Below are 25,501 nucleotides of genomic sequence, written 5' to 3' on the forward strand. Positions count from 1 at the left end.
GGTGGTGACAATTTTCATCCTAAATTTACATAGTGAGATATAGGTATAACTTTAGAACTAAGATCAAGGTCAAATAAATCTGTTTTATTAATTATTTAACCAATCTTACTGAATACAAGTGACAAATTCCAAGTAGAGTAAAATAGCATGGCAGAATTAAATAGAAGGGCAAAGGTGTCATCTAAGTTCCATTCTAACTTCAGCAGTCATAGACATTACAATGTGCACTCCGAGCCATAATGAAAGGTAAGATTCAGAAGCAGCTATGATTAAACTAACCTCAGATTCAGAGTCACTGTCCTGTTTTTCTTCTTCATCTTTCCCAAGAAAGAATGTCAAAGCGGCAACTAATATCTAAAGACCAATGAGAAAAAAGTCAGCTACTTGATTCAGCTTAAAACAAAGAATAAATCCTTTTGACCATGCTTTATACACATGCATGAACTAAGATCTAAAAAACAAATTCAAAGAGTGGTGGGATTTTTGCTCATTTTTTCTTAATTACAATTGTTTTTATGTTATTTCTCTAATAAATAGTCAATTTAAAAAACTAGATAAACACTGCTAGGCTGTATATAGTCATCCTTCAAGACTGTCAAGAATTTCTACATCCTCTATAAGAAAAGTGACATTATAGCCCTTCTAACAGACAAAAGTCAAACATTGACCTTAAATTTCTTTTAGCAGTGCCTAAGCCCAATAGAAATCAAGAATCACAAGAGAAAACATTAAAAAACCACTGAGGCTATCATTTATTACATAGCAATTTTAAAACTCATAATTCTATTGACTCTTAAAGTTCAGATGACCCAGGAAAGCAGTATAGGAACCAAGAAAGCATCACTTAACATAAACCACATCTGCACATCACTGCACGCCTGGTGTGCAGGCATGCAGTTTATGCTGAGTGATGCTTTCTTCTAACTGCGTGCAGAAAGCAGACTACCCACAGACAGAGCTTACACACAGCCCTACGGGCGCTCACCTTGGTGACCTTAGAGAAACATGCAGTTGTGATAACATTGACAGTTTTGGCATCATTCCTGGGGGAAGACAATGAATGCTTTGAAGTAAATTTTCATTCTACCGTATTTCATAGCACAGAAAATGGCACAAAATGAACAATATAACAAATGTCTGTGACATACCAGAATTCCCAAATTGTCATATTTCAAAAAGATATGGGTTGCTAAATTAGTCAACCACAAGTAAAACATTTCATTAGATTTTAGCCCAGACTTATGACAAAATTTGCAGCCATTAACATGGAGTATTTAAAGAATTTTTAATGATGTAGGAAGCTAGTCAAGAGAAAAAAAAAAAAAAAAAAACAACTGAGAAGGTCTGGGACAGTGGCTTGTGCCTGTAATCCCGGCACTTTGGAGGGCCAAGGCAGGCGAATCACTGGAGGCCAAGGAAGAGTTCAGGTCCAACCTGATCAACATAGTGAAACCCCATCTCTACTAAAAATACAAAAAAATTAGCCAGGCATGGTGGTGCGCGCCTGTAATTCCAGCTACTTGGGAGGCTGAGGCAAGAGAACTGCTTCAACCCAGGAGGCAGAGGTTGCAGTGAGCCAAGATCACACCATTGTACTCCAGCCTGGGCAACAGAGCAAGACTTTGTCTCAAAAAAAGAAACAAAAAACAATAATAATCGAGAATTTAAAAACTATAATATATAGGCTGGGTGCAGTGGCTCACACCTGTAATCCCAGGGCTTTGGGAGGCCAAGGCAGGTGGATCACGAGGTCAGGAGATCGAGACCATCCTGGCCAACATGGTGAAACCCTGTCTCTACTAAAGTACAAAAAAAATTAGCCAAGTGTGGTGGTGCGTGCCTGTAGCCCCAGCTACTCAGGAGGCTGAGGCAGGGAAATCGCTTGAACCCAGGATGCAAAGGTTACAGTGAGCCCAGATCATGCCACTGCACTCCAGCCTGGTGACAGAGCAAGAGTTTCTCAAAATACATAAATAAATAAATAAATAAAATAATTTAATTAAAAAATAAAAAATAAATGATTAAAAACTATAATATAGAAAAATTTCAACCATATTTAAAAATTCACATTGAACAAAAGACTGGGTGGAAATATCATAAATACTAACAGTAATTGATTAAAACCACTTTTTAAATTTCTCCAAATGTTTTGCTGTAATGAATATTACTTTTATAGTAAAATAAGTCAATAAGAAAAGCAAAAGAAATGAGTTGGGGACACTGTATCAACAAACTGAAGTATATAAGGCATGATATTTTATATAAATAGGATGAACTGACTTGAAAATCTTCAGAGTGGCAGAAGAGAGAGCACAGATTTTGGAGTCAGTTAGATCTGGGTTTGAATTTCAGCTCTGCCTCTTAACAGCTAAACTTTTACTAACTCTAAGAACTTCCATGTCATTACCTATAAAATGGGGATAATTCCACATAAGCCACATCTTCTGTTCTCAAGCTGTTCTAAGTGAGGTCCTGTCAAAGTGCCCAACCTCAGTAGATGCTCAAGAAATGATAACCAATGTTATTAGTCATTTGAATTGCCTCTATTTTTACTTCCAACTTCAATCCATGACAGAGGTATATTAAAGAGCTCAAACTCAAGAAAAGTATTTGTATATGTGCTTTGCATTAATTACAAATGAAAAAAGAGTCTACTTCTCATAAGACAAATATATATACACTACCAGATGTTCCTTCTGTAGAGTTCAATCATTACATCTAAAGACATCTTGGCTGCGGTTGCATTGCTATCTCTTAACATGGTGTACATGAAATTTTGCAATACCTGAAGAAAAGGAGGAGAAAGAAGACTTAATACACTGATGGTACAATGCTGCAAAAATGGAAAACAGAAGAGTACTTACTACATTCACTTTATTGTTCTTGTGTTTTGCGTTTATATTCTTGATATCAGTCACAATATGTGTGTATAAAGTCTGAGGAAAAGAAACAAAAACATATACATTAAACCTAACCAACATTTTTAACCTTGCCATATTTGGAGAACAGTATGAAAATACAGGATGACTTAATTTTACCTATTTTTCATTATATCACAAAAGAAACCCAAACCAAGCAAACAAACAAAAAAAGCAACTACAAAGCAAAGCAAAGTTGTCCTTAAGAGGTTAAACATGGAGTTTCATGTAATACAGCACAATTCTCCTAGGTATATATCCAAGAAAATGAAAACATCAGTGTTCATACAAACGTTCATAGCAGCCTTATTCAGTGGCCAAAAAGTGAAATAACTTAAGTTTCCATTAACTGATGAATGGATAAACAAAATGTGTTATATCTACACAATGGAATATTATTTGGCAACGAAAAGGCATAAAGTACTGATATGCGCTACAATGTGAATGAATCTTGAAATTCAATATGAATGAAACTCGAAAACATTATGCTAAGTGAGAGAATCTAGTCACTAAAGACCACATATTGTATGACTCCACTTATATAAAATTTCCAAAGCACACAAATCTATAGTGACCCAAAGTAAACTGGTGATTACCTAGAGCTAAAGGGGATGAGGAACAGGATTAACTGTTACTTGGAATAGAGTTTCTTTTGGGGGTGACAAATGTTCAAAAATTGATTGTGGTGATGGTTGTACCACTCTGTCAATACACTAAAAAACACTGAATTGTATACTTTAAGTGGATGAATTTTACGTAAATTATACCTCAATAAAAGTGTTATTAAAAAAAATGCTCCAATTTACTAAGCACCTAACTGCATGCAGGAAAATACTGTGAATGCACATATCACTGGTGCCCACACCATGCTCCCATGGACCACTTTCATTCCACAAATTAGACTGTGGGCGGCAAGCCACCCTGGTGCCGAGGTAAGAGACCGAGGGCACCAGCTGTTCCAGTATAATAAGGAAAATATATATAATAAGAACAGTTGTACTAAAAATAGCTTATAGATATGATTACTTATGAATAATGTTAATGATTAATTTGTAGCACTACTCTTTATTCCAGTATTATAATAATCTTTGCTCTACAATTATAACCTAGGAAAAACCAGGCCATACAGAGATAGGAGCTGAAGGGACACGGTGAGAAGTGACCAGAAGACAAGTGTGAGCCTTCTGTTATGCCTGGACAGGGCCACTAGAGGGCTCCTTGGTCTAGCGGTAACACCAGCGTCTGGGAAGATGCCTGTTACCTAGCCGACCTTGGTCTCGCAGTAGCGTCAGTGCCTAGAAAAGGCACACATTACTTAGCAGACTGGGAAAGGGAGTCTCCCTTTCCCCGGGAGAGTTAGAGACGACTGGTCTGCCACCTCTTGTAGAGGGCCTGATATCAGTCAGGCCCACCTGCAGTCATCTGGAGGCCTAACTGACCCCCTGTGATGCTGTGCTTTAGCGTGACGCTCCTGATCCACTTTCATGTTCCACCCTGTACACCTGGCTCTGCCTTTTAGATAGCAGTAGCAGAATTAGTGAAAGTACTAAAAGTCTTTGAAATGCAGAAGTAATGGTGTAAGCTGTCTCCCTGTCCAGTGGAAATATGACTCATGTGACCTTACCTATCATTGGAGATGGCTCACACTCCTTACCCTGCCCCCTTGCCTTGTATCCAATAAACATCAGCACAGCCTGGCGTCGAGGGCCACTACCGGTCTCTATGTCTTGGTGGTAGTGGTCCCCCAGGCCCAGCTGCTTTTCTTCTATCTCTTTGTCTTGTGTCTTTATTTCTACAATCTCTTGTCTCCGCACATGAGGAGAAAAACCCACAGACCCTGTAGGCCTGGCCCCTACATTAGACCAAGAAGTACAACTGCTAAAATCAAACAGTGGTAGTCTCTTAATACTTTGAAAAAAATTTTAAATTAATTAATGTAAACTTAAGTTTTTCTTTCCTTTTTTTCTTTAAATACAGAAGGGGTCTTTCTATGTTGCCCAGGCTGGTCTCAAACTCCTGGCCTCAAGTGATTCTCCCACCTCAGCCTCCCAAAATGCTGGTATTACAGATGTGAGCCAGTGTCCAGCCAAGTTTTTCCATCTTAAATTTCTTTCATAAATCTTCAGCTTCTAGTGTTATATAACCAAATGCAAATTTGTGGGAACATGTTAATAACAACAAAAAAGTTTTGTGTGGGGGAGTGGGCCAGTTATAGCTGTGAGTACCAATGTCCTGATTTGGCCAGCCAGTATGGTGCAGCAGTAAAAGGCTTGGGTTCTGGAACCAGAGCCTGGGCTTATATCCAATCCCACCACTAAGAAGCAGTGTGAGAGTGGGCAAGTTACTCTCTCTCTCTCTTTAACCTCAGCCTTTTCATCTGCAAAGTAAGAATAATAATAATGAGGATCCCTCTCTCATAGGGCTTTGTGAGTAAATGAGTAAATACACAAAAGCTCTGAGAGCAGTGCCTGGCACAAAGTATGCACTCAATAAATACTGGCTATTAACACCATACTGCATGTACACATGGTTGCTTTTTTTTTCTGTTAAAGTAATTGTAATTCTTAACTGTATCCAACAATGTAAAGCATCGATAATTCAAGGGACAACAAAATTTTATGTTGCCTCAAGGAAGATTCAGGGAAATTTTTTTTTGCTCTTTACCTTTCGCAGAAGCTTATCATGGCAACGTAGAAGTTCAAAGAAGAGTTCTAGCAGGCTTGATGGATTGATGAGATTCTTATTTCTCAGCAAGATCAAAGCTTTGCAAAATGTCTCGGGAAGAAAAAAAAATACCATAAGACAATGGTAAAGTTAACAAGGTGAGAAAATAGAGCATATATGTCCCAAGACCTTAATGTCTTTTACTAACTAGATACTATTGTAGGATTCAGAACAGTCTCTGCCTTCATGGAGCTTACACTGGGGATAGAGCAGAACGGAGGACAGACAAGTCAAGTAAGCACATAAAAAGTGGGATCTAAGAAAATAAGTGTCATACAGGAAGTAAACGGGTTTACGTAATTGATAAATAGTGACTGAGGGAGGGCCACAGGGAGGTCAAGTAAGATCTCTTTGTCGTGTCACCATATGGCAAAACCCTGAATCCATGAAGACAGGTGGGATAACAACATAATACACTAAATTGGAATAATCAATGCGAGTTTGTGACCTTATGAGGCATTCTTTTGACGTATCATCAGCACTAAGAATGGCCCAACAGCAGTTGTTGCACTTCTCCCCCACGCCTTTTTTTTTTTTTTGAGATGGGTCTCGCTATATCGCCTAGGCTAGTCTTGAACTCTTGAGCTCAAGTGATCCTGCTTCAGCCTCCTGATTAGCCAGGACCGTAGGTACTCAGCTATTATTATTATTATTTTTTCTATTGTTAAGAGATAGAGTCTCATTATGTTGCCTAGGCTGGTTTCAAACTCCTGGAAACTCCTCAAATGATGCTCCTACTTCAGCCCCCTAAGTAGCTGGGATTACAGGCATGAGCTGAAGTGCCCAGCAGCAGTGGCACTCTTGCTTAACACCAATTCTTACATGTAGCCCTATCATCCAAATTTTGGCCTCGAATGTTCTCCTTCATTAGATGAAATACAATCCTTGAAGAACAGTTGATTCCAAGTCTTGGGGCAGGAAAAATGGTAAGAATAAATTTGGAACTATTTCTGCCAGAATTCAAGGATGCTTTCAAAAACAGGGGCAAGGCTGGACATGGTGGCCCACACCCATAATCTCAGCACTTTGGGAGGCTGAGGTGGGAGAATCACTTGAGGCCAGGAGTTCAAGACCAACCTGGGCAATGTATTGAGACCTTGTCTCTACAAAGAGAGTGTGGTGGCACACACCTTGTGGTCCTAGCTACTTGGGATGCTGAGGTGGGAGGACTGCTCGAGCCCAGAAGCTTGAGGCTGCAGTGAGCTAAGATTGTACCAGCCCGGGTAGCTAAGTGAGAGACCTATCTAAAAATAAAAAATAAAAAATATATATATAAAAAAATAAATTTTAAAAATCAGGGAAATTGCTAAAAGGACTAAGAAGCTCCCCCCGGCCAGGTGGTGACAATCTGAACATAAAGTAATTAAAATAATAATGCTCAAAAAAGTTTTAAAGTACATAAAAGGTAGTTATAATGTCAAAGGAATACATATAACTTGATTTTTGTTGATTTCAGTAGGTAAGAATTACCACACATGGCTATTTTATTTCTTCCAAAAAAACCCCACGTTTCTATCTGTGTAAGCAGGACAGAGTGAACAAAAACTTGGGAATGATTCAAAAAGTCTTGGAAAAATAGCAAATACACCAGGTGAAAGAAAGCACAGTGCTTGATAAGAATTGGTGGTTATCCCAATAACCAATTAAAAAGAGCTTCTTCCAGTGTGTTCAACGCTTCCTCTAAAGAGCAATGCTAACTATACAGACTCAATCCTTTATCTCCAGGCAAAGGAAATATCCATTAGTTTTTAAAAACCTACTAATCATCATAAAGCACTATAAAGAAATATACATACACATTTTTTTCCATTTTTAAAAAAATTTAGAGGCAAGGTCTCGTTATGTTGCCTAGGCTGCAGTGTAGTGGCTATTCACAGGCACGCTCATATCACACCTCAGGCTCAAACTCCTGACCTCAAGCAATCCTCCTGCCTCAGCCTCCTGAGAAGCTGGGACTACAGGTACACCTGGCACATTTATTAATTTAATAATCCCCACAGACGAGTTTGGTGGGGTACTGCCAGGAAAATAAAACTTAAATCCTAATTACATGGAAAGCCATTAAGTCTCTATACCTAAAATATCAAATCTCTATGAGCTACAAGGACTTCAAGAGTAACATGACATTGGTAAAAGCCTTTAGACTAGGGGTTCAAGTTTGGAGTCCCTTGGGCTGTGCTGCCAGGTCCCATGTACCACTTGAGTGTCAATCAGTTGACAATCCAGAACCTGCAACCTTGGCTTGTATGAGATGGTATTCTTTTTCTTTTTGGCCTAATCAAATTACTAAAATCCTAAAGTAGTACAAAAATGATAGAAATATAAAAAACCTGAGAAAATCTAATGGAAAACAAAGATTAATCTAACGACTTGGCATTTCTACAAGTTTTGCTACAGGATATTAGCAAGTTTTCTGATCATATTTGTGTACTTATCTGCTGTAAAGAGGTTTGAAAAGCAGACATATTAAATTTGGAAATGTCTTAGGTTGGGTTCCCTAGAATCAGAGACTGATTTATTACAAGTGATTTGTTGGGGGTATGATCTCAGAAAGGAAATGAAGGAAAGAGGATAGTGCAGAGACAAGCAAAGCAAAACAAGGATGTGTCCTTGACTGGAGACTAGCTTTAGTACCATCACAGGAAAGCACTGGAGCACAACCTGCAATGGAGTCAGAGCCACCCTGAGGTAATGCACTGGGCTTCTGTACCACATGATAATGGGCTGTGGGCTACTGGGGTAGGAGGACACCTCCCAGGCACTAGGACTCCGATTTAGCTGAGGACAGTGTTTCAGAGAAAGGGCAGCTGAGGGCCACCAGTAGCTGACATTCACAATAAGTAGGGCAAATGGGTACACGGGCCTGGTAAAGGGAATGTCAGCCAGGACTCAACCTCAACCACTAAAGGGACAATGATGAAATGCTCAAACTGACTGTCTAATGGATAAGTTTACTAATTTAAGCATTATAAAAATGACAAGTTGTAATTAGGATTCTTCATGCATATGAGATGTGAACGACTAGAAGAAATCATCTACTCAAAAGGTTAAAGAGCATCCTGCAGGGTTAGTGTGCTAGAAGAATAGAAAGATCACAGTGTAGCTGAAAACAACAGGAGATCAGAAACACAGGCAGGAAGCAGATGATGCAGGCACCTTTGAGCCAGGTTATTAAGTTTCTGTTCTACTCTAAGTATAAATGAGAAACCATAGAAGGATTTTTAGGAAACGATATAATAATTTACATTTTCCAAAGAAAATTAGCAGAGAGGCTGTTCTCATTTAAATATATATGAACGCAGCACACATGAACACAGCACAATTTATTCATCCAACTACTGGTCCTACCATTCGAAGATCTGGATCCAATACGGTATGATTGCAGGAGAGAAGATCTTTCACCTCTTGAGGAAAATTACTTAGATACTCTGGGTAGCAGTGACTAATCTGTAACAAAGCAAAGGCTCTTCTGAAGTTTCTCTCTTTCTCTCCTATAATTCAGATGCACACATTTAGGATGTTCTGCAAAAGGAGAGTAAAAGGCTATGTTTCATAGAAGTAGATGGTTTCAAACAACCTTCTTTTCCTTCTACGTGTCAATTTCTCCAACACTTATTATAGTTTCTCTAGTCTTAGTAATATTTATGACATGATTTAGTACCTGCTTTTATGAAGAATTTGAAGAAAAAAAAAACAGTCTTAAAGTTTTGTCCTGGTTAGTTCTGCAAAAAGATTTAGTGACATTCTCTAACTCATGATAGGGAGAAAATAAAATTTGCAAAAAGGGAAAGTTAGAAACATATTTTAATTAAGTTCCCATTCCACAGTGGAATAAGGTTGAGTACTAGTGAAAAAAATATTTGGCAAACTGTGTGTAACACCGGTCTTTATTTAAGAAATTGTATTCTTACCTGTGCCATAAACATCACCAGCTCTGCTAGTTCTTTGCTGGGTTTATTTGGTTGCAATTTGAAAATCTCCACATTGGATTTGTAGTGATTATACTGCTGTAGAAACTGTAGAAAAATAAAATTTAAGTTTGTCACTTTCTACTACATGACCTTCTCAGTGCAGAAATTCTTAGCAGAAACTGTTGACAATCACATGGAGAAAAACATATTACAAAAGTATATAAAAACACTCCTTTTGCCTTATCTGCATTCTTCAAAGTGCACTTTTTAAAGACCTGAGCACATCACAGATAATCTAAAGACCCTTTCCTTAGAATTATCATTACAAGTTTAGGCAGCACGGTGTAAGAACAGAGAAACATAAATCCCAAAATTCAGACTGTAGCCCTGTTCTGCCAATTACTATCTAAATGGTCCCTACTGCTGGGTGTAGTGGCTCACACCTGTAATCCCAGCACTTTGGGAGGCCAAAGTGGGTGGATCACTTGAGCCCAGGAGTTCGAGACCAAACTGGGTAACACAGGGAGACCCTGTCTCTACAAAAAATACAAAAATTAGCAGGGTGTGGTGGTGTGCATCTGTAATCCCAGCTACTCAACAGGCTGAAATGGGATAATCACTTGAGCCCAGGGAGGTTGAGACTGCAGTGAGCTATGATCAGGCCACTGCGCTCCAGCCTAGGCAACAGAGAGACATCCTGTCTCACAAAATAAAAATAAAAATAAATGACCCCTACTACCATGTCCATGTATGCAGAGCACTCAAATCAGCAGTCAGAAATATAAATTACATCTCAAGTACATGAAGCTCTCCAGTCAAAATCCCCTCCAACCCCTTTTTGAAAATTGTACTTTTAAGTTCTGGGATACATGTGCAGAACATGCAGGTTTGTTACGTAGGTATACATGTGCCATGGTGGTTTGCTGCACCCATCAACCTGCCATCTACATTAGGTATTTCTCCTAATGCTATCCCTCCCTAATGCTAACATAAACAGGGCCCGACCCTGACAGGCCCCAATGTGTGATGTTCCCCTCCCTGTGCCCATGCATCCTCACTGTTCAACTCCCACTTATGAGTGAGAGCATGCAGTGTTTGGTTTTCTGTCCTTGTGATATTTTGCTGAGAATGATGGTTTCCAAGTTCATCTACGTCCCTGCAAAGGACATGAACTCATCCTTTTTTATGGCTGCATAGTATTCCATGGTGTATATGTGCCACATTTTCTTTATCTAGTCTATCACTGATGGGCATTTGGGTTGGTTCCAAGTTTTTGTTATTGTGAATAGTGCCGCAATAAACATACATGTGCATGTGTCTTTATAGTAGAATGATTTATAATCCTTTGGGTATATACCCAGTAATGGGATTGCTGGGTCAAATGGTATTTCTGGTTCTAGATCCTTGAGGAATCGCCACACTGTCTTCCACAATGGTTAAACTAATTTACACTCTCACCAACAGTGTAAAAGCATTCCTATTTCTCCACATCCTCTTCAGCATCTGCTGTTTCCTGACGTTTTAATGATTGTCATTCTAACTGGCATGAGATGGTATCTCATCGTGGTTTTGATTTGCATTTCTCTAACGACCAGTGCTGATGAGCTTTTCTTCATGTGTTTGTTGGCCGCATAAATGTCTTCTTTTGAGAAGGGTCTGTTCAGATCCTTCGCCCACTTTTTGATGGGGTTGTTTGTTTTTTTCTTGTAAATTTGTTTAAGTTCCTTGCAGATTCTGGATATTAGCCCTTTGTCAGATGGACAGATTGCAAAAATTTTCTCCCATTCTATAGGCTGCTTATTCACTCTGATGATAGTTTCTTTTGCTTGCAGAAGCTCTTTAGCTTAATTAGATCCCATTTGTCAATTTTGACTTTTGTTGCCATTGCTTTTGGTGTTTTAGTCATGAAGTCTTGCCTGTGCCTATGTCCTGAATGGTACTACCTAGGTTTTCTTCTAGGGTTTTTATGGTTTTAGGTCTTACATTTAAGTCTTTAATCCATCTTGATTTAATTTTTGTATAAGGTGTAAGGAAGGGGTTCATTTTCAGCTTTCTGCAAATGGCTAGCCAGTTTTCCCAACACGTTTTATTAAATAGGGAATCCTTTCCCCATTGCTTGTTTTTGTCAGGTTTGTCAAAGATCAGATGGTTGTAGATGTGTGGCGTTATTTCTGAAGCCTCTGTTCTGTTCTATTGATCCATGTATCTGTTTTGGTACCTTAAAAAAAAAACAAAAAACAAAAAACAAAAAAAAAACCGAGGTCTCTGTCACCCAAGCTGGAGTGCAGTGGCACAATCATAACTCACTGCCACCTCAAACTTCTGGGCTCAAGAGGTCCTCTTGCCTCAGCCTCCTAAGCAGCTGGGACCACAGACGTTCACCGCCATGCCCGGCTGATTTTTCATTTTTATTTTTTGTAGAGATGGGGTCTCTTTATGTTGCCCAGGCTGGACTCAAAACTCCTGGCCTCAAGTGATCCTCTCACCTCAGCCTCCCAAAGTGCTGGGATTACAGGTGTGAGGCATAGCACCTGGCTCCCCTTTTAAGTATCAAGTAAAACTTTATGTTAGAGTTCTAGACAGGATGTGTTAACAGCCAATAGCAGTAGACGCATGGAAATAATAATAGCTTCCACTTATTCAGCATTTGTTATGTGCTAAGCTCCTCATGTACATCAACTCATTTACTTATGTTTAGTTGTACCAGCCACGTGATAATCAAATGTTGGAATTCACCAGGCCTCAGTTCCACAGTTCCATGCCTTACAGCTAACTACTCTCCACCCATACATAGTCCATGTCTTTAAATTATGTGACACACACACACTCTTTCTCATCATCCCTACCTGGTCCAGTGAACTCCCAATTCACATATCCAGTCACCCGTCTGACATCTCTGTTTAGGTGTCTAAACAGACATCGTAAACTTAGCATGGTCAAAAAATATAACTTGATTTCCCCAACAAAACTGCCAGGCCTCTAGCTTTTGCTAAGAACAGAAGTCAAGCCCCTACATGCTTCAGACAGAACCACTTCTCTCTTGACCCCACACCTCCACTGAATAGGAGTGAGGAGAGGGCTGCAGAACTCCTCATGCTCCTGACAAAATCCTTACCCCAGTTCTTCCCCTACCCCACCCATAGCCCAGCTAACACTATTTACCCACCTTGAGATGATCAGGACTAATCTCATTACACCCGTTATGTGCATCAGTCACCACAAGAGCCCAGTATTCTCTGGCCATCTCTCATCCCCCTCACTCTAATCCTCATACCACTAGAATCCTGAAACTCTTGGGGTGGGGCCAAGGCACCTGAATCTCTTTTAAACAGCCCAGTCATTCGGATGCTCTATGGGAACAGTGGTTTTCTCCTGACACACTGCTATATCGTTTCCTTCTCCCAGCATGGATGAGTCAGTAGGCATCCTCGTTTATCAGTGCTACTTCCAGAGCACTCATATCCCTCCAGATTAACATCCTTTCTCCTCCTTAACTGTACTCACCCCCAGCTTTGAATCTTATGCCACAAGACCCACTATTCCTCCCTGTAGTCATCTAAAGACTAGGGCTATCCTCACATTCCTTGAACATTTCAGCTCTTTGCTCACTGTCTTCTCACTCTCTATCACAATTCCTGTTACAATACTTGGTGATTTCGTATCCACATGGAGGATCTTTCCAATACCCTGGTCCCTCATTACCCTGACTTCTCCTCCTCTAATCATCTTGAACTTACTGTATCTTAGCACTCACTTCCATGGTCACACCCTAATTGTTGTCATTACCAATAACTATATTACAACTCCATAATCTCAACCAGAGGTATATTCCTCTCCAACCACATCTCCTATTTTCCAAACTCCAACGATCCTTCAATCTCATCAGAATCCATAGTCCACTAAGCCTACCACCTTTCCACTGCACCTAACTAACCCCCGCCCCAACTTCCCTTCTCATCCAGCTTCAATTCCATGATCAATCACTACAATCACCTTAATGCATATACTTCAACTCACTTGCCCATTTCTCTCGTCATTATACCCATTTGGTAAAATGCCCACCCTGTGCTTTCCCTCTCTACAGCTACGCTCCCAGAGCTGAACATGGTTGGAGAAAATCGGCTAATTGGTGTCATTTCATTTTTTTCATTTTAGTTTTTTTTTTTTAGAGCCAAGGTCTTGCTCTGTTGCCCAGGTTTCTGTGCAGCGGTGCTATCATGGCTCAATGCAGCATCAAACTCCTGGGTTTAATCAATCCAACTGCCCTAGCCTCCCAATTAGCTGGGCCTATAGGCATAAATTTGTAACTACAAACCTCAAATAAGCCCTGCATGTACTCCAGCAATCTGATTACATTTCTCCAGTCCCTTCACTTTCCCACTTTTCTGGACAACCATTTCGTAGTTTGCATTCTGTCCTCAAACCTCACTTTTTCCCTGTCCTCATTCTCAGCAGATGATCTTATCTCCAATTTCACCAGGAGTATAAGCAATCTGAGAATAATTTCCATTCAACCACCTATCTTCTCCTGTGCCCATATACTTTACCTTCTCTCCTATTACAAAAGCTATCAGGCTACCATCTAAGGCTAGCCCCTCCAGTTGTGCATTAGATTCTAAACCCTGTAACGTCACTCAATCAAGGTCTTTGCTTCACTAGTCCCCACTTCCCATTTCCTGCCTCAATAGGTTCTGCCCCATCAGTATATAGATATGCTGTTCTTTCTGCCATCTTAAAAACAAACAAACAAAGAAAACAAAACGGAAAAAAACCTTTCTTGGTTGGGCATGGTGGCTCATGCCTATAATCCCAGCACTTTCGGAGGCTGAGGCAGAAAGACTGCATGGTTTCAGCTTGGAGACCAGCCTGGGCAACATAGCAAGATCTCATCTCTACAAAAAAAATCAGCTGGGAATGGTGGTTGCACACTTGTGGTCCCAGCTACCCAAGAGGCTGAGGTGGGAGGATTGCTTGAGCCCAGGAGATTGAAGCTGCAGTGAGCCATGATCACACCACTGAACTCTGGCCTGGGCAACAAAGCAAGACTCTGTCTTGGAAAAAAAATATCCTTTCTTGATTCCACTTTACTCTGTACCTTCTACTCCATTTCTCTCTTCAGAAAAAGTCCTTTAAAGAGTTGTCCATATATCCATATATGTTGGCTAATTGCCCTCCTTTTTAAAAAAATCCTTTAAATTGAGATATAATTCATATACCATAAAATTTACCCTTTGAAAGTGTACAATTCAGTTCTTCAGTATATTCGCCAAGTTGTACAATCGTAAGTTTTTCATCACCACCAAAAGAAATCCATTAGCAGTTATTTCCTACACCCCTTATCCCCAACTCTGGCAACCACTAATCTACTTTCTGTCCGTATAGATGCACCTATTCTGGACATATTCTATTCGTATACATAGAATCATATTCCAATTGCTTTTAAACCTTCTGTAATCAGATTTTTGCACCCATTCCTCTTCCCAAACTGCTCATATCAGGGTAGCCAATGACATCCATGTCACTAATTTTTTGTTTTGTTTTTTCGAGATGGAGTTTCACTCTTGTTGCCTAGGCTAGGGTGCAGCAGCACGATCTCGGCTCACTGCAACCTCCGCCTCCTGGGTTCAAGCAATTCTCCTGCCTCAGCCTCTGCAGTAGCTGGGATCACAGGTGCCCGCCACCATACCCAGCTAATTTTTATATTTTTAGTAGAGATGAGGTTTCGCCATGCTGGTCAGGCCGGTCTTGAACTCCTGACCTCAGGTGATTCACCCACCTCGGACTCCCAAAGTGCTGAGACTACAGGTGTGAGCCACGGTGCCCGGTCCCATGTTGCTAAATTTAATGGTGGTCAACTTTCGGTATTCATCTTATTTGACTCATCAGCATCTGACATGCTTGGGCTCTCCCTCCCTTGGGAACATCCATACTCCGCTTCCAGAACACCTCATGGTTTTCCTCCTAACTTCACTGGCTGCTTTCTCAGTCCCTTTTCCCAGTTACTTAGAAACTCACTGGCCTCTAAATGTTGGGAATCCCCAGGGCTTTCTCTACCTATCCAATCCAGGATCTAATCACCCTTCTTACTACCTCCTGTTACCACCACCCTGGCACCACTCAACCCAGCATCATCTCTTGCTGTGGATAATTCCAATAGCTTATTATGCGGTGGCTCTGCTTCTCTCTTTGCCCTCCTACATACAGTCTATCCTCAAGTCAGAGTGATCTTGTTCTCATATAAGGTGGTTCATGTATTCTTCTGCTCAAAACCCCGTAAAGGCTTCCATCTCATTGGGAGGTAGAATCCCAAGTTCACCCCCTTTCCTCATTCCCCATTTGGAGCCACCCTGGCCTTTATGTTCCTGAAACCTACCAGGCATACCTGCTCCAGAGTCTTTATATCTTCTGTTCCTTCTGCCTAGATCATTCTTCCTACACATATGCACAGCTCTCCCTCATGTCCTTCAGGTGTTCACTCAAAGATTACCATCTCAAGACCTTCCTTAACTATCCAATTTAAAACTGCAATAAACATCTCACCCCCAGCATATATCAGTACTTTCCTATTGTCTTTTTTTCACAGCACTTTTCATTATTTAACATACTATATTATTTGTTATTGTTTATCACCCCCTACTCGAATGTCATTTAATGAGCATATAATTTTTATCGGTACAGCTCAATATTATGTAGTCCCAGGGCCCAGCATTGTGCCTTGCATATAGCAGGTGATTAACAGCATTTGTCAAATGAATGAACTTCAGTAAATGGCACTACCATCTACCCAGACACAAATAAAAAACTTGGGTGATCCTTCATTCCATCTTTTTTCCTTTTCCCCCATATCCACTCCACCAGAAGGCTCTATTAGCCCTACCTCCATGTAGAACAGCACCAATCTTTGTCCGTAATTCCAGTGACACCACAATCCCTTGCCTGGTTATTCTGAGATCCATTATATTAGTTACCCTGCTTCCAGTGTTGTTCCTCTACAAGCCATTCCACATGTTACTTCCAGAGTAAACTCTTTAAAAAATATAAATATAAGTCAGATCATGTCAATCTCCTGCTTAAAACTCTTCAATCACTCCCCAAGGCACTCAGAGTGAAATCTAAACTCGTTAACGGGGCCTAGAAGGCTCTGGATAATCTGATCCCTGCCTGCATTTCCTACATGATCTTCCACTGCTCTCTTCTATGCTGACTACACTTTAGCTACACTGGTTTCTTCTCTGCTTTTTTTCCACCAGTAGCTTCTGCACTTTCTATTCCCTGTACCTAGAATGCTCTTGACCTGCCTGGCTCAATATCATCACTGCAGAGCCACCTTCCCTGTTTACGGGATCTAAACCAGCAGCCTCCAGTTCTAACCTATTCCCATCCAGTTTTACTTTCTTCATAGTCTCTACCATAGTAAGTCTACCCTCACTTGAATGTAAGTCCAAGAGAAGAATGCTTTCTTACCTGTCTTATTCATTACTGTACCCCAATGCCTACCTAGAATAACAACACACAGCAGGTATTATATATGTGATTTTGGATATATACTTAAGCGAATTAAAGAGGTAGTTATTATCCCCTTCTTACATATTAAAATACCCATGTAGGCTCAGCGATTAACCCGCTTCGGTTACACAACTGGTTAACAACAGAGTCAGGAGGACGAGTTATCTAACGGAATTATATGGACTCTCAACTTATCACTTTCTTTGCGAATGGCTATACAATGCTTTAAGCATCTCAAAGTCTTGCCTATGTTACTTAACTTCTTGTACTTGTTTCCTACTCTTTATTTCCACTATCTTGATCCTTGGAGAGGCTCTCTCTACTGGTGACCTAAGCCACTGAGATTGCCATGTGTTAAAAAGCACTCATAAAATATCTATATGTGAAAATTTGGGGGAGGAGGGAAGTGAGAAGGGCAATGAAAAAATGAGTAATTGTGTTAGCCATTCAACAAATCACAACCTGGTAGAAGCACAAACATGTAATTGCAGTAAATACCTAGCAGAGATACCTGTTTAATGCCTGTCTGATAAATGGGTGTCCGAAGGAAGCACCTGCCAGATTAATACATCAAAACCACTTTCATTTTGTCGGTACTGGGTTCAAACACCCCTAATGTTCACAACTTATATAAGGTTAGTGTACAACGCCCATCACAATGAGGGCCTAATTTTTCAACCTAATCTTTTCCCGAAGCAAATTCTGACATTCGAGTCATGCCAGTTTCCGGTAAGTTTGAATCCTGGCTTAACTACATATACTAAGCTCCCGAGTCTGTCCCTTGTGCTTGAGAAACCCCCACTCTTTCCTGGCACAGTCCACGGTACACAGCCGGCTCTCAGAAACGGACGTCAATCGAAAGCATTCTAACATACGATTCAATAAGGGTTACCGACTAATTCAAGTTTGGGATTTCTGAAAAAAGGTTGAGAAACCCGAGTGGAAGTTGGTGGTTGGGTGCGGCCCATCTCTCTCTCTCCACCTCCGTGCGGTCGGAGAAAAATATCTTAAAACAAAATGAGGTTTTAAAGGTGTTTCAGCGGCAGCAGGGTCTACAGGGCAGGTAGAAAATCCAAAGGGCAACAGATTTTCAAGAGGTGGGGAACGAACCGTAAGGCATGTCTCTTCCCCAACCCCTTCTCTCCTCTGGAGGGACCCCTGAACCTAACAGAATAGGCGGCGAGCCTGGATCCCAGCCCCACTCTAATGCTTTCCCCCACTGGCGTCTCAACTATCCACCATCCGGCCTCTAGCGTTTGCTGCGCCGCACTCCCACCTCCTCGATGTAGGCCGGCGGGTCTCGCTTGATCAGATTCTGTAACTGCGGCAGGTTGCTGGGCAGCTTGTTGTTGTTTCTGCTGGACATTTTGGCTGCAGACTAGCGTCGCGGCGAGCACTTTTAATAAAATTCAGACGGCCGGCCAGCTACAGCTTGCACTCGTGTTTCCGGGTATGACCGGAAACAGCACATGGGACGCTAGGCAGGGGACACCGTAGCGGTTCCTAAAGCGAATTATGCTACGGAAGCCTCAGAATGTCAAAATTATTCTCGTTGCCAAAATGCTCTGTGGTATATTGGAGAGCTATCCCCCCAGTGTCCCGCCCCTCGCCGTTGGGCATATGCTACTACTACTTCCCAGCGTTTCTGAAAGGATCTGAAATGTGAATTTTTTCACGTGTATTAGCATATGTCATCATCCCGACACCCATATGAAGCACCAAAATGAGGATTAATAGTTTGTTTTTAATCCCACTGTATAAAGTTAGAAACTCACTACTGTAATCCCAGCAGTTTGGAAGGCCAAGGCGGGCCTGAGGTTGGGAGTTCGAGACCGGCCTGATCAACATGGAGAAACCCAGTCTCTACTAAAATTACAAAATCAGCCGGGCGTGGTGGCGCATGCCTGTAATCCCAGCTACTAGGGAGGCTGAGTCAGGAGAATCGCTTGAATACGGGAGGCGGAGATTGCGGTGAGCCGAGATTGCGCCATTGCACTGCAGCCTGGGCAACAAGAGCGAAACTCCGTATAAAAAACAAAACAAAACTGAAAAGAACTATGGAAACTAGATAGCACTATTCCCTCTTAGGAGAAAAAAGAGAAAGGAGGGTCATATAAGTTAATGTGTATGATTTTAGATATGTTCTCATTTTGGTTTTGGTTGTTTCAACTTAGCGTGACCCTTAGGGAAAAGAGTGCTGGATGAAATGTGATCATGTTGACCATTAAGAAATGCAATTAATCCGTTAAAGTTCAACCATCGTTATAAGCTCCGTAAGCACTCCTCAGCCAGAGTTTTTAATTCAGATCATGGTAATTCGAAGAGGAGAATACGTTTCTACAATCTCAAGGTGTGAAAAATCAATAAGGGTTGAATGAATGAGGTAGGGTGTTGTCAATTAGAGAGAGAGAGAGAGAAAAAAAAAAAAAACTAATTACCCACCCTGTGCCAGGCACTGTTCTGAGCACTTGTATTAACTTATTTAATCCTCAGAACAGCCCTCAAAATAGGTGCTATTGTTATCTCCATTTTACAGAAGAGGAAACTAGCTCAGGGAGATTGCCGCAATTCATAGCCTGTGGGGAAGATGAGATTTCAATCTAGGCAGTCTTGATTGTAACTACAGGAGAAAAAACATAGCCTAACAGCTGGTAGCTGGTTGCTGGTCTGGCAAAATAGCCAGATGATAGTGTTCTGCTTAACCAAAGCAATTTTACAGAATGCCAACCTCATCTGTGACCATGATAACATGAGCCCCAGATAAAAGAACTCTGTAATCACACCTGCACACAAAATAAAGAATGCTCCACAAACCATGTTATTCAGTTGCATTTGGAGAATGACTTATTTATTAATTATCAAATCAGTTACTTGTGAAGAAATAAGTGTAAGCAATAAAAGTTTTTTAAAAAGCATAGATTTAAATTAAATATTTTTGGTTAGGTTATTTTAGTGAGGGCATAAAAAGCATTGTCAAAACAAAATCTGGCTCAATGTGGTAGCTCAAGCCTGTAATCCCAGAACTTTGGGAAACCAAGGTGGGAGGACCACTTGAGCCAGGTAGTTCAAGACCAGCCTGGGCAATATAGTGAGACCCCACCTCTACCAAAAAATTAAAAAATCAGCCAGGCGTGGTGGCACACACTTGTGATCCAAGCTACTCAGGAGGCCAAAGCAAAAGGGTTGCTTGAGCCCAGGAGGTTGAGGTTACAGTGAAGCACTGCACGCCAGCCTGGGCAATACAGTGAGACCCTGTCTCAAAAAAAAAAAATTAAAATTAAAAAAAAAAGAAAAAGAAAAAGAAAAGAAAAAAGTCTATATACAGGTACTTCAAAATGTCTGGTATTTTGAAACAATAGCCACAAGTTTGGTGTGACTAAAGGTTGGAAGGGCAGGGTGCGGCAGGAAAGGAGCTGAAAAAAATGAGATGGGAGAGGTTGTATAGTCCTGACATGAAAGGCTTTAATTGCTATTCTAAGGAGGGCATACAGGTCAGTTCATTTTACCTCCAGCAGCACGGAAGGCAGGGTTTGTTTCTGATAAGTGAGAACACTACGAGTAAGAATGGCTAACTGAATATATATTTTAAAGTTGTTAAATAATTTGGGTATCTAAGGCCACATGTCTGCTTCCATGTGAAATCCTATCCTTTATTTTTAAAATTATAATGTGTTTTTTAATTTTACAGCTTTATTAAGATATAATTGATGCACAACAAACTACCCAGTGAACAGTTAGATAAGTTTTGACATACATATGTACCCATAAAACCATCATCACAATCAAGATAATGACTATATCCATCATCCTCAAAGGTTCCTTGTGCCTCACCATCCCCAGACAAACACACATCTGCTTTCTGTCACCAGAGATATGTCTGTGTTTGCTGGAATTGTGTACAAATGGAATCATACAGTACCTATTATTTGAGGTCAAGCTTTTTTCACTTAGCATAATTATTTTGAAATGTATCCATGGTGTTGTATGTCTCAACAGTTCACTCCTTTTATTCCTGAGTAATATTCCATCATATAGACATATCACAATTTGTTTATCCATTCACTTGTTGCTGGATATTTGGGTTGTTTCCAATTTTGGCTGTGAACATTCATTTTCAAGTCTTTTTTTTAAGAGATAGAGTGTTGCTCTGTCACCAAGGTTGGAGTGCAGTGACATCATCATAGCTCATTGCAGCCTTAAACTCCTAAACTCAGCCTCCCTAGTAGCTAGGACTACATACAGGTGGTGTGCCACCATGCCCAGTTAATTTTAAAAAATATATTTTTGACTGGGCCCAATGACTCAGGCCTGTAATCCCAGCACTTTGGGAGGCTGAGGTGGGCGGATCACAAGGTCAGGAGATGGAGACCATCCTGGCCAACATGGTGAAACCCCGTCTCTACTAAAAAATACAAAATATTAGCTGGGCGTGGTGGTGGGCAACTGTAGTCCCAGCTACTCAGGAAGTTGAGGCAGGGGAGTCACTTGAACCCAGGAGGTGGAGGTTGCAGTGAGCCAAGATTGCGCCCCTGCGCTACTCCAGCCTGGCGACAGAGCAAGACTCTGTCATATATATATACACACACACACACACACGTATATACATACATATATGCATATATAGATACATATTTAGATAAAATATATATATACATTTTAGAGACAGGGTCTCACTGTGTTGTCCAGGCTGGTCTTTAATTCCTGGCCTCAAATTATCCTCCCCCCTCAGCCTCCCAAAGTGTTGGGATTACAGGCTCAAGCCACCATGCCATGCCATCAAGTCTCTATGTGGACATAAATGTTCATTTCTCTTGGTAAATGTCTAGGAGTAGAATGACTGGATCAATATGATAGGTTTATGTGTAACTTTTAAGAAACTGCCGATCAATCTTTTGCTTCTACCATTCTACTGAAACTGTTTTTTTTATCAAGGTCACCAATCACATCAATTTTCATTATTTTTCTTAACCTGCAACATTGGACACAGTTGTTCTCTCCCTTCTCCTGGAAACATACTTGGTAACTGACCTTTAACTGGTCTCTCTGCATTTTCCCTTACCCGCTTACACTGTATTTCCATGTAGTGGTCAGAGAGCCTTAAATGGAACAGGTTATTCTTCCAGCTTCCCTTCTCACTCAGAGTAAAAGTTAAGTTCTTCAGTGGCATAGAAGGCTGTTATGAACTGCATGATTGTGTACCCCCAAGTTCATATGTTGAAACCCTAACCTCCAATGGGATGGTGTTAGGAGGTAATTAGTTCATTAAGTTGGAGTCCTCATGATGAGATTATCATCCTTTTAAGAAGAGACACAAGAAGGCCTGCCTCCTTTCTCTCTGATCTCTGCCATGTAGGGTACAAGAAAACATCTGTTTGCAAATCAAGAAGAGTGCCTCATCATATACTAAGATACTAGATCTTATTATTACCTCGCTCATTAGAAACCAATGATATTGACTGTGTTCAGAAAAGCCAGTCATGTCTTCATCCTTTTCTGATTAAAATACATTGTTTTATTATTATTATTATTTGAGACAGGGTCTTGCTCTGTCACTCAGGCTGGAGTTCAGTGGCACAATCATGGGTCACTGTAACCTCAACCTCCTGGGTTCAAGCTATCCTCCTGCTTCAGCCTCCCAAGTGGCCGGGACTATAGGTGTGCACCATCCTGCCTGGTTAATTTTTAAATTTTTTTTGGAGAAATGAGGGACTGGGTGGGTGGGTCTCACTACGTTGCCCGGGCTGATCTCAAACTCCTGGGCTCAAGTGATCCTCCCGCCTCAGCCTCTCAAAATGTTGGGATTACAGGTGTGAGCTTCGATGTTTGACCTATTGTTAAAAAAAAACTGTTAGATTAACCACAAGAGGGAGCTCATGCTTTTCTTGTTAACAGGAAAGTTACATGATTTGACATGCCCACAAACTCAACAGAAATCTCATAGAGAATTCTAGTCCTTCTTAAAGCTAATTTAATTTTTTTCTTGTATTTTCTTTCCTTCCTTCCTTCCTTCCTTCCTTCCTTCCTTCCTTCCTTCCTTCCTTCCTTCCTTCCTTCCTTCCTTCCTTCCTTCCTTCCTTCCTTCCTTCTTTCTTTCTTTCTTTCTTTTCTTTCCTTTCTCTCTCTCTCTCTCTCTTTCTTTGATGGAGTCTCACTCTGTTGCCAGGCTGGAGTGCAGTGGCACGATCTTGGCTCACTGCAACCTCCAGCTCTCTGGTTCAAGCAATTCTCTTGCCTCAGTCTCCCGAGTAGCTGGGATTACAGGCACACGCCACCACGCCCAGCTAATTTTTGTAGTTTTAGTAGAGACGGGGTTTCACCATGTTGGCCAGGATGATCTCTGTCTCCTGACCTTGTGATCCGTCTGCCTTAGCCTCCCAAAGTGCTGAGATTACAGGCATGAGCCACCGCACCCGGCCTTTTATTGTATTTTCTTTCTCCCCTCTCTCTTTTACAGCTTTATTATGAGTTTTCCCCACAAGCCCATGCTATTTCTTTGCTCCTGTGCACAGTGAAAACTTTTGGCCTTGCCTCTGGACAAATATATCAGGATTGATAGATTTTTGTCATTGGTACAGGCCCTCGCTTCTTGTCCCCCTCCACTGCCTCTCTTTTTGCTGATCCAAGATCCCCAACATTCTCCCTAGCTGCCATAGATCATTCCTGTTTCCCCATTATTCAGAGAAATTTAGCTTAGTTTTGCTTTAACTTCCATACCATCAAAACTCCTATGCCCGTCTCTCCCTGGTCAAAGGCTCCATACAAAAAAGACATCTGCCCTGAGATAATTTCTGAGGCTTTCAGTATTGCAGAAGTGATTGCTGGCATTTCTTTTTCCAAGCAGCACATATTTTTCCTCTCGGTTATATAGTTTATTTTGACATTTATCCTCTTACCTAATAGATTGTGATTTTTAGTTCCTCATTCCAGAGGAAATGCAGGTTGTCTACTCCAATGGTTAAAGAAAGCTGGTGATAGATAGCTGTACCTACTTAGTCCTACACTCTACCAGAAGGCAGAGGCCGAGACTTAGTTCTCTGGAGATGGAGATACCAGCAAGTCATTCCTTCTTTTTTGCTTTGAGCAAAACAAATTCTTTATTAAAACAGTTGATTTGAAACAGTATATTATATCTAAAGGAAGAGTTTTTTTTTTTATCTGTATAGCAGACTTTTAAAGAAAGCAACTAGTTATGTATAACTTGACACCTTTCCCTCCTATCTTTTGTCGGTTTGCCCCAGTTCATAATCTTATTAATGGACTTAGATTAGACTGTTCCTTTGTGATTTATTCATCTCCTTAAAATGTAGGGTCAAAAGTTTAAAGTTCCCTCCTGAGGACTTTAAACCAATGTGGATATCAAAATGCCTCAGGTGACTTCTTGGCTTGTGATGACTTGGGAGCTAATTCCACTCCCTATTAAGAAGTGTTGCCTGTTTTTCTTTCTCATTTAATTTCATCTTCTCTCTATACAGGCCAAAAACGAGTTAGTACCTAAAATATCTGTGATTGTAGTCTCTCTTTATCTTCCTTTCCAATAAGAAAGCAACTTTCCAGTTTCTCAGTAAGGATAAATAAACTACAAATAGCTTTCTCCCAGTTGACCGACCTAGAGATCACTAGCATTTATTTATTTATTTATTTATTTTATTTTATTTTGGGACAGAGTCTCGCTCTGTTGCCCAGACTGGAGAGCAGTGGCACGATCTCAGCTCACTGCAACCTCCACCTCCTGGGTTCAAGCGATTCTTGTGCCTCAGTCTCTCGAGTAGTGGAGATTACTGGCATGTGCCACCATGTCCAGCTAATTTTTGTATTTTGAGTAGAGACAGGGTTTCACCATGTTGGCCAGGCTGGTCTCAAACTCCTGACCCCAAGTGATCCAGCCACCTTAGCTGGGATTACAGGCTTGAGCCATGGTACCTGGCCACTAGCATTTAAATTCATAAGTATAGTTCACAGATTAAATATGTCTAAGTCTGTTATCCATTGCTGAAATGTATACACTTTGTTCAGATACAGACTGCTTTCTAGTATAGCAAAATAATTGAAGGTTTTAATCATAGAGCAATCCTTAATAGTTAAAGTCATTTTATGACAGGGCATGGAGGTGGATATCAGTGTGGCCAGGAGCATTCTGGGATGGAGTCATGGGAAAAGTGGGACTTGAATCATGTGTGGGTGGGAGTCAGATGAGGGATGGAAAGTAGGACAGGGTGAATAAAAGAATGAGCAAAGCTGAGGGCAGAAATGAGCATGAGATGAACTTGACAAGAGTAGTTGAAATTGATTTGGAAAAGGCCTAAATGAAAATTTAGGGTGAAGCATATGTCAATCAACTAAAAAATATATATTAGGAGCTTCCTAAGTGTCAGGCACTGCTCTAGGCATGCAGTAGCGGGGAAGACAAAGTTTCCATGGTCAAGGAACCTAAATTTGTACATG

At 40.8% G+C, this 25,501-nt stretch overlaps 1 protein-coding gene across 5 annotated transcripts in view; it reads right to left on the bottom strand.

The window, feature by feature from the left end:
- Positions 1–18,529, bottom strand: part of LOC105477268 (SDA1 domain containing 1) — a 40,123-nt gene extending 21,594 nt beyond the window's left edge. Inside the window, exons 1-8 of one of the 5 annotated variants that reach the window (XM_011733698.3) lie at positions 18,336–18,529; positions 9,554–9,658; positions 8,991–9,089; positions 5,583–5,693; positions 2,865–2,936; positions 2,685–2,785; positions 986–1,043; positions 280–354 (exon numbers count right to left, since the gene is read on the bottom strand). In XM_011733698.3, coding sequence (XP_011732000.2) covers positions 280–354; positions 986–1,043; positions 2,685–2,785; positions 2,865–2,936; positions 5,583–5,693; positions 8,991–9,089; positions 9,554–9,658; positions 18,336–18,425 — 711 coding nt within the window. In that variant the 5' untranslated portion in view covers positions 18,426–18,529. Of the gene's footprint in view, positions 1–279; positions 355–985; positions 1,044–2,684; positions 2,786–2,864; positions 2,937–5,582; positions 5,694–8,990; positions 9,165–9,553; positions 9,659–16,430; positions 16,580–18,169; positions 18,241–18,335 lie in introns of those variants that run through there. The other 4 variants (XM_011733703.3, XM_011733702.3, XM_071093512.1 and 1 more) reach the window with 4 other exon arrangements.
- Positions 18,530–25,501: the final 6,972 nt, after the last annotated feature.

The sequence above is a fragment of the Macaca nemestrina genome, chromosome 3 (assembly GCF_043159975.1).
Source record: "Macaca nemestrina isolate mMacNem1 chromosome 3, mMacNem.hap1, whole genome shotgun sequence".
Classification (NCBI taxonomy): domain Eukaryota; kingdom Metazoa; phylum Chordata; class Mammalia; order Primates; family Cercopithecidae; genus Macaca; species Macaca nemestrina.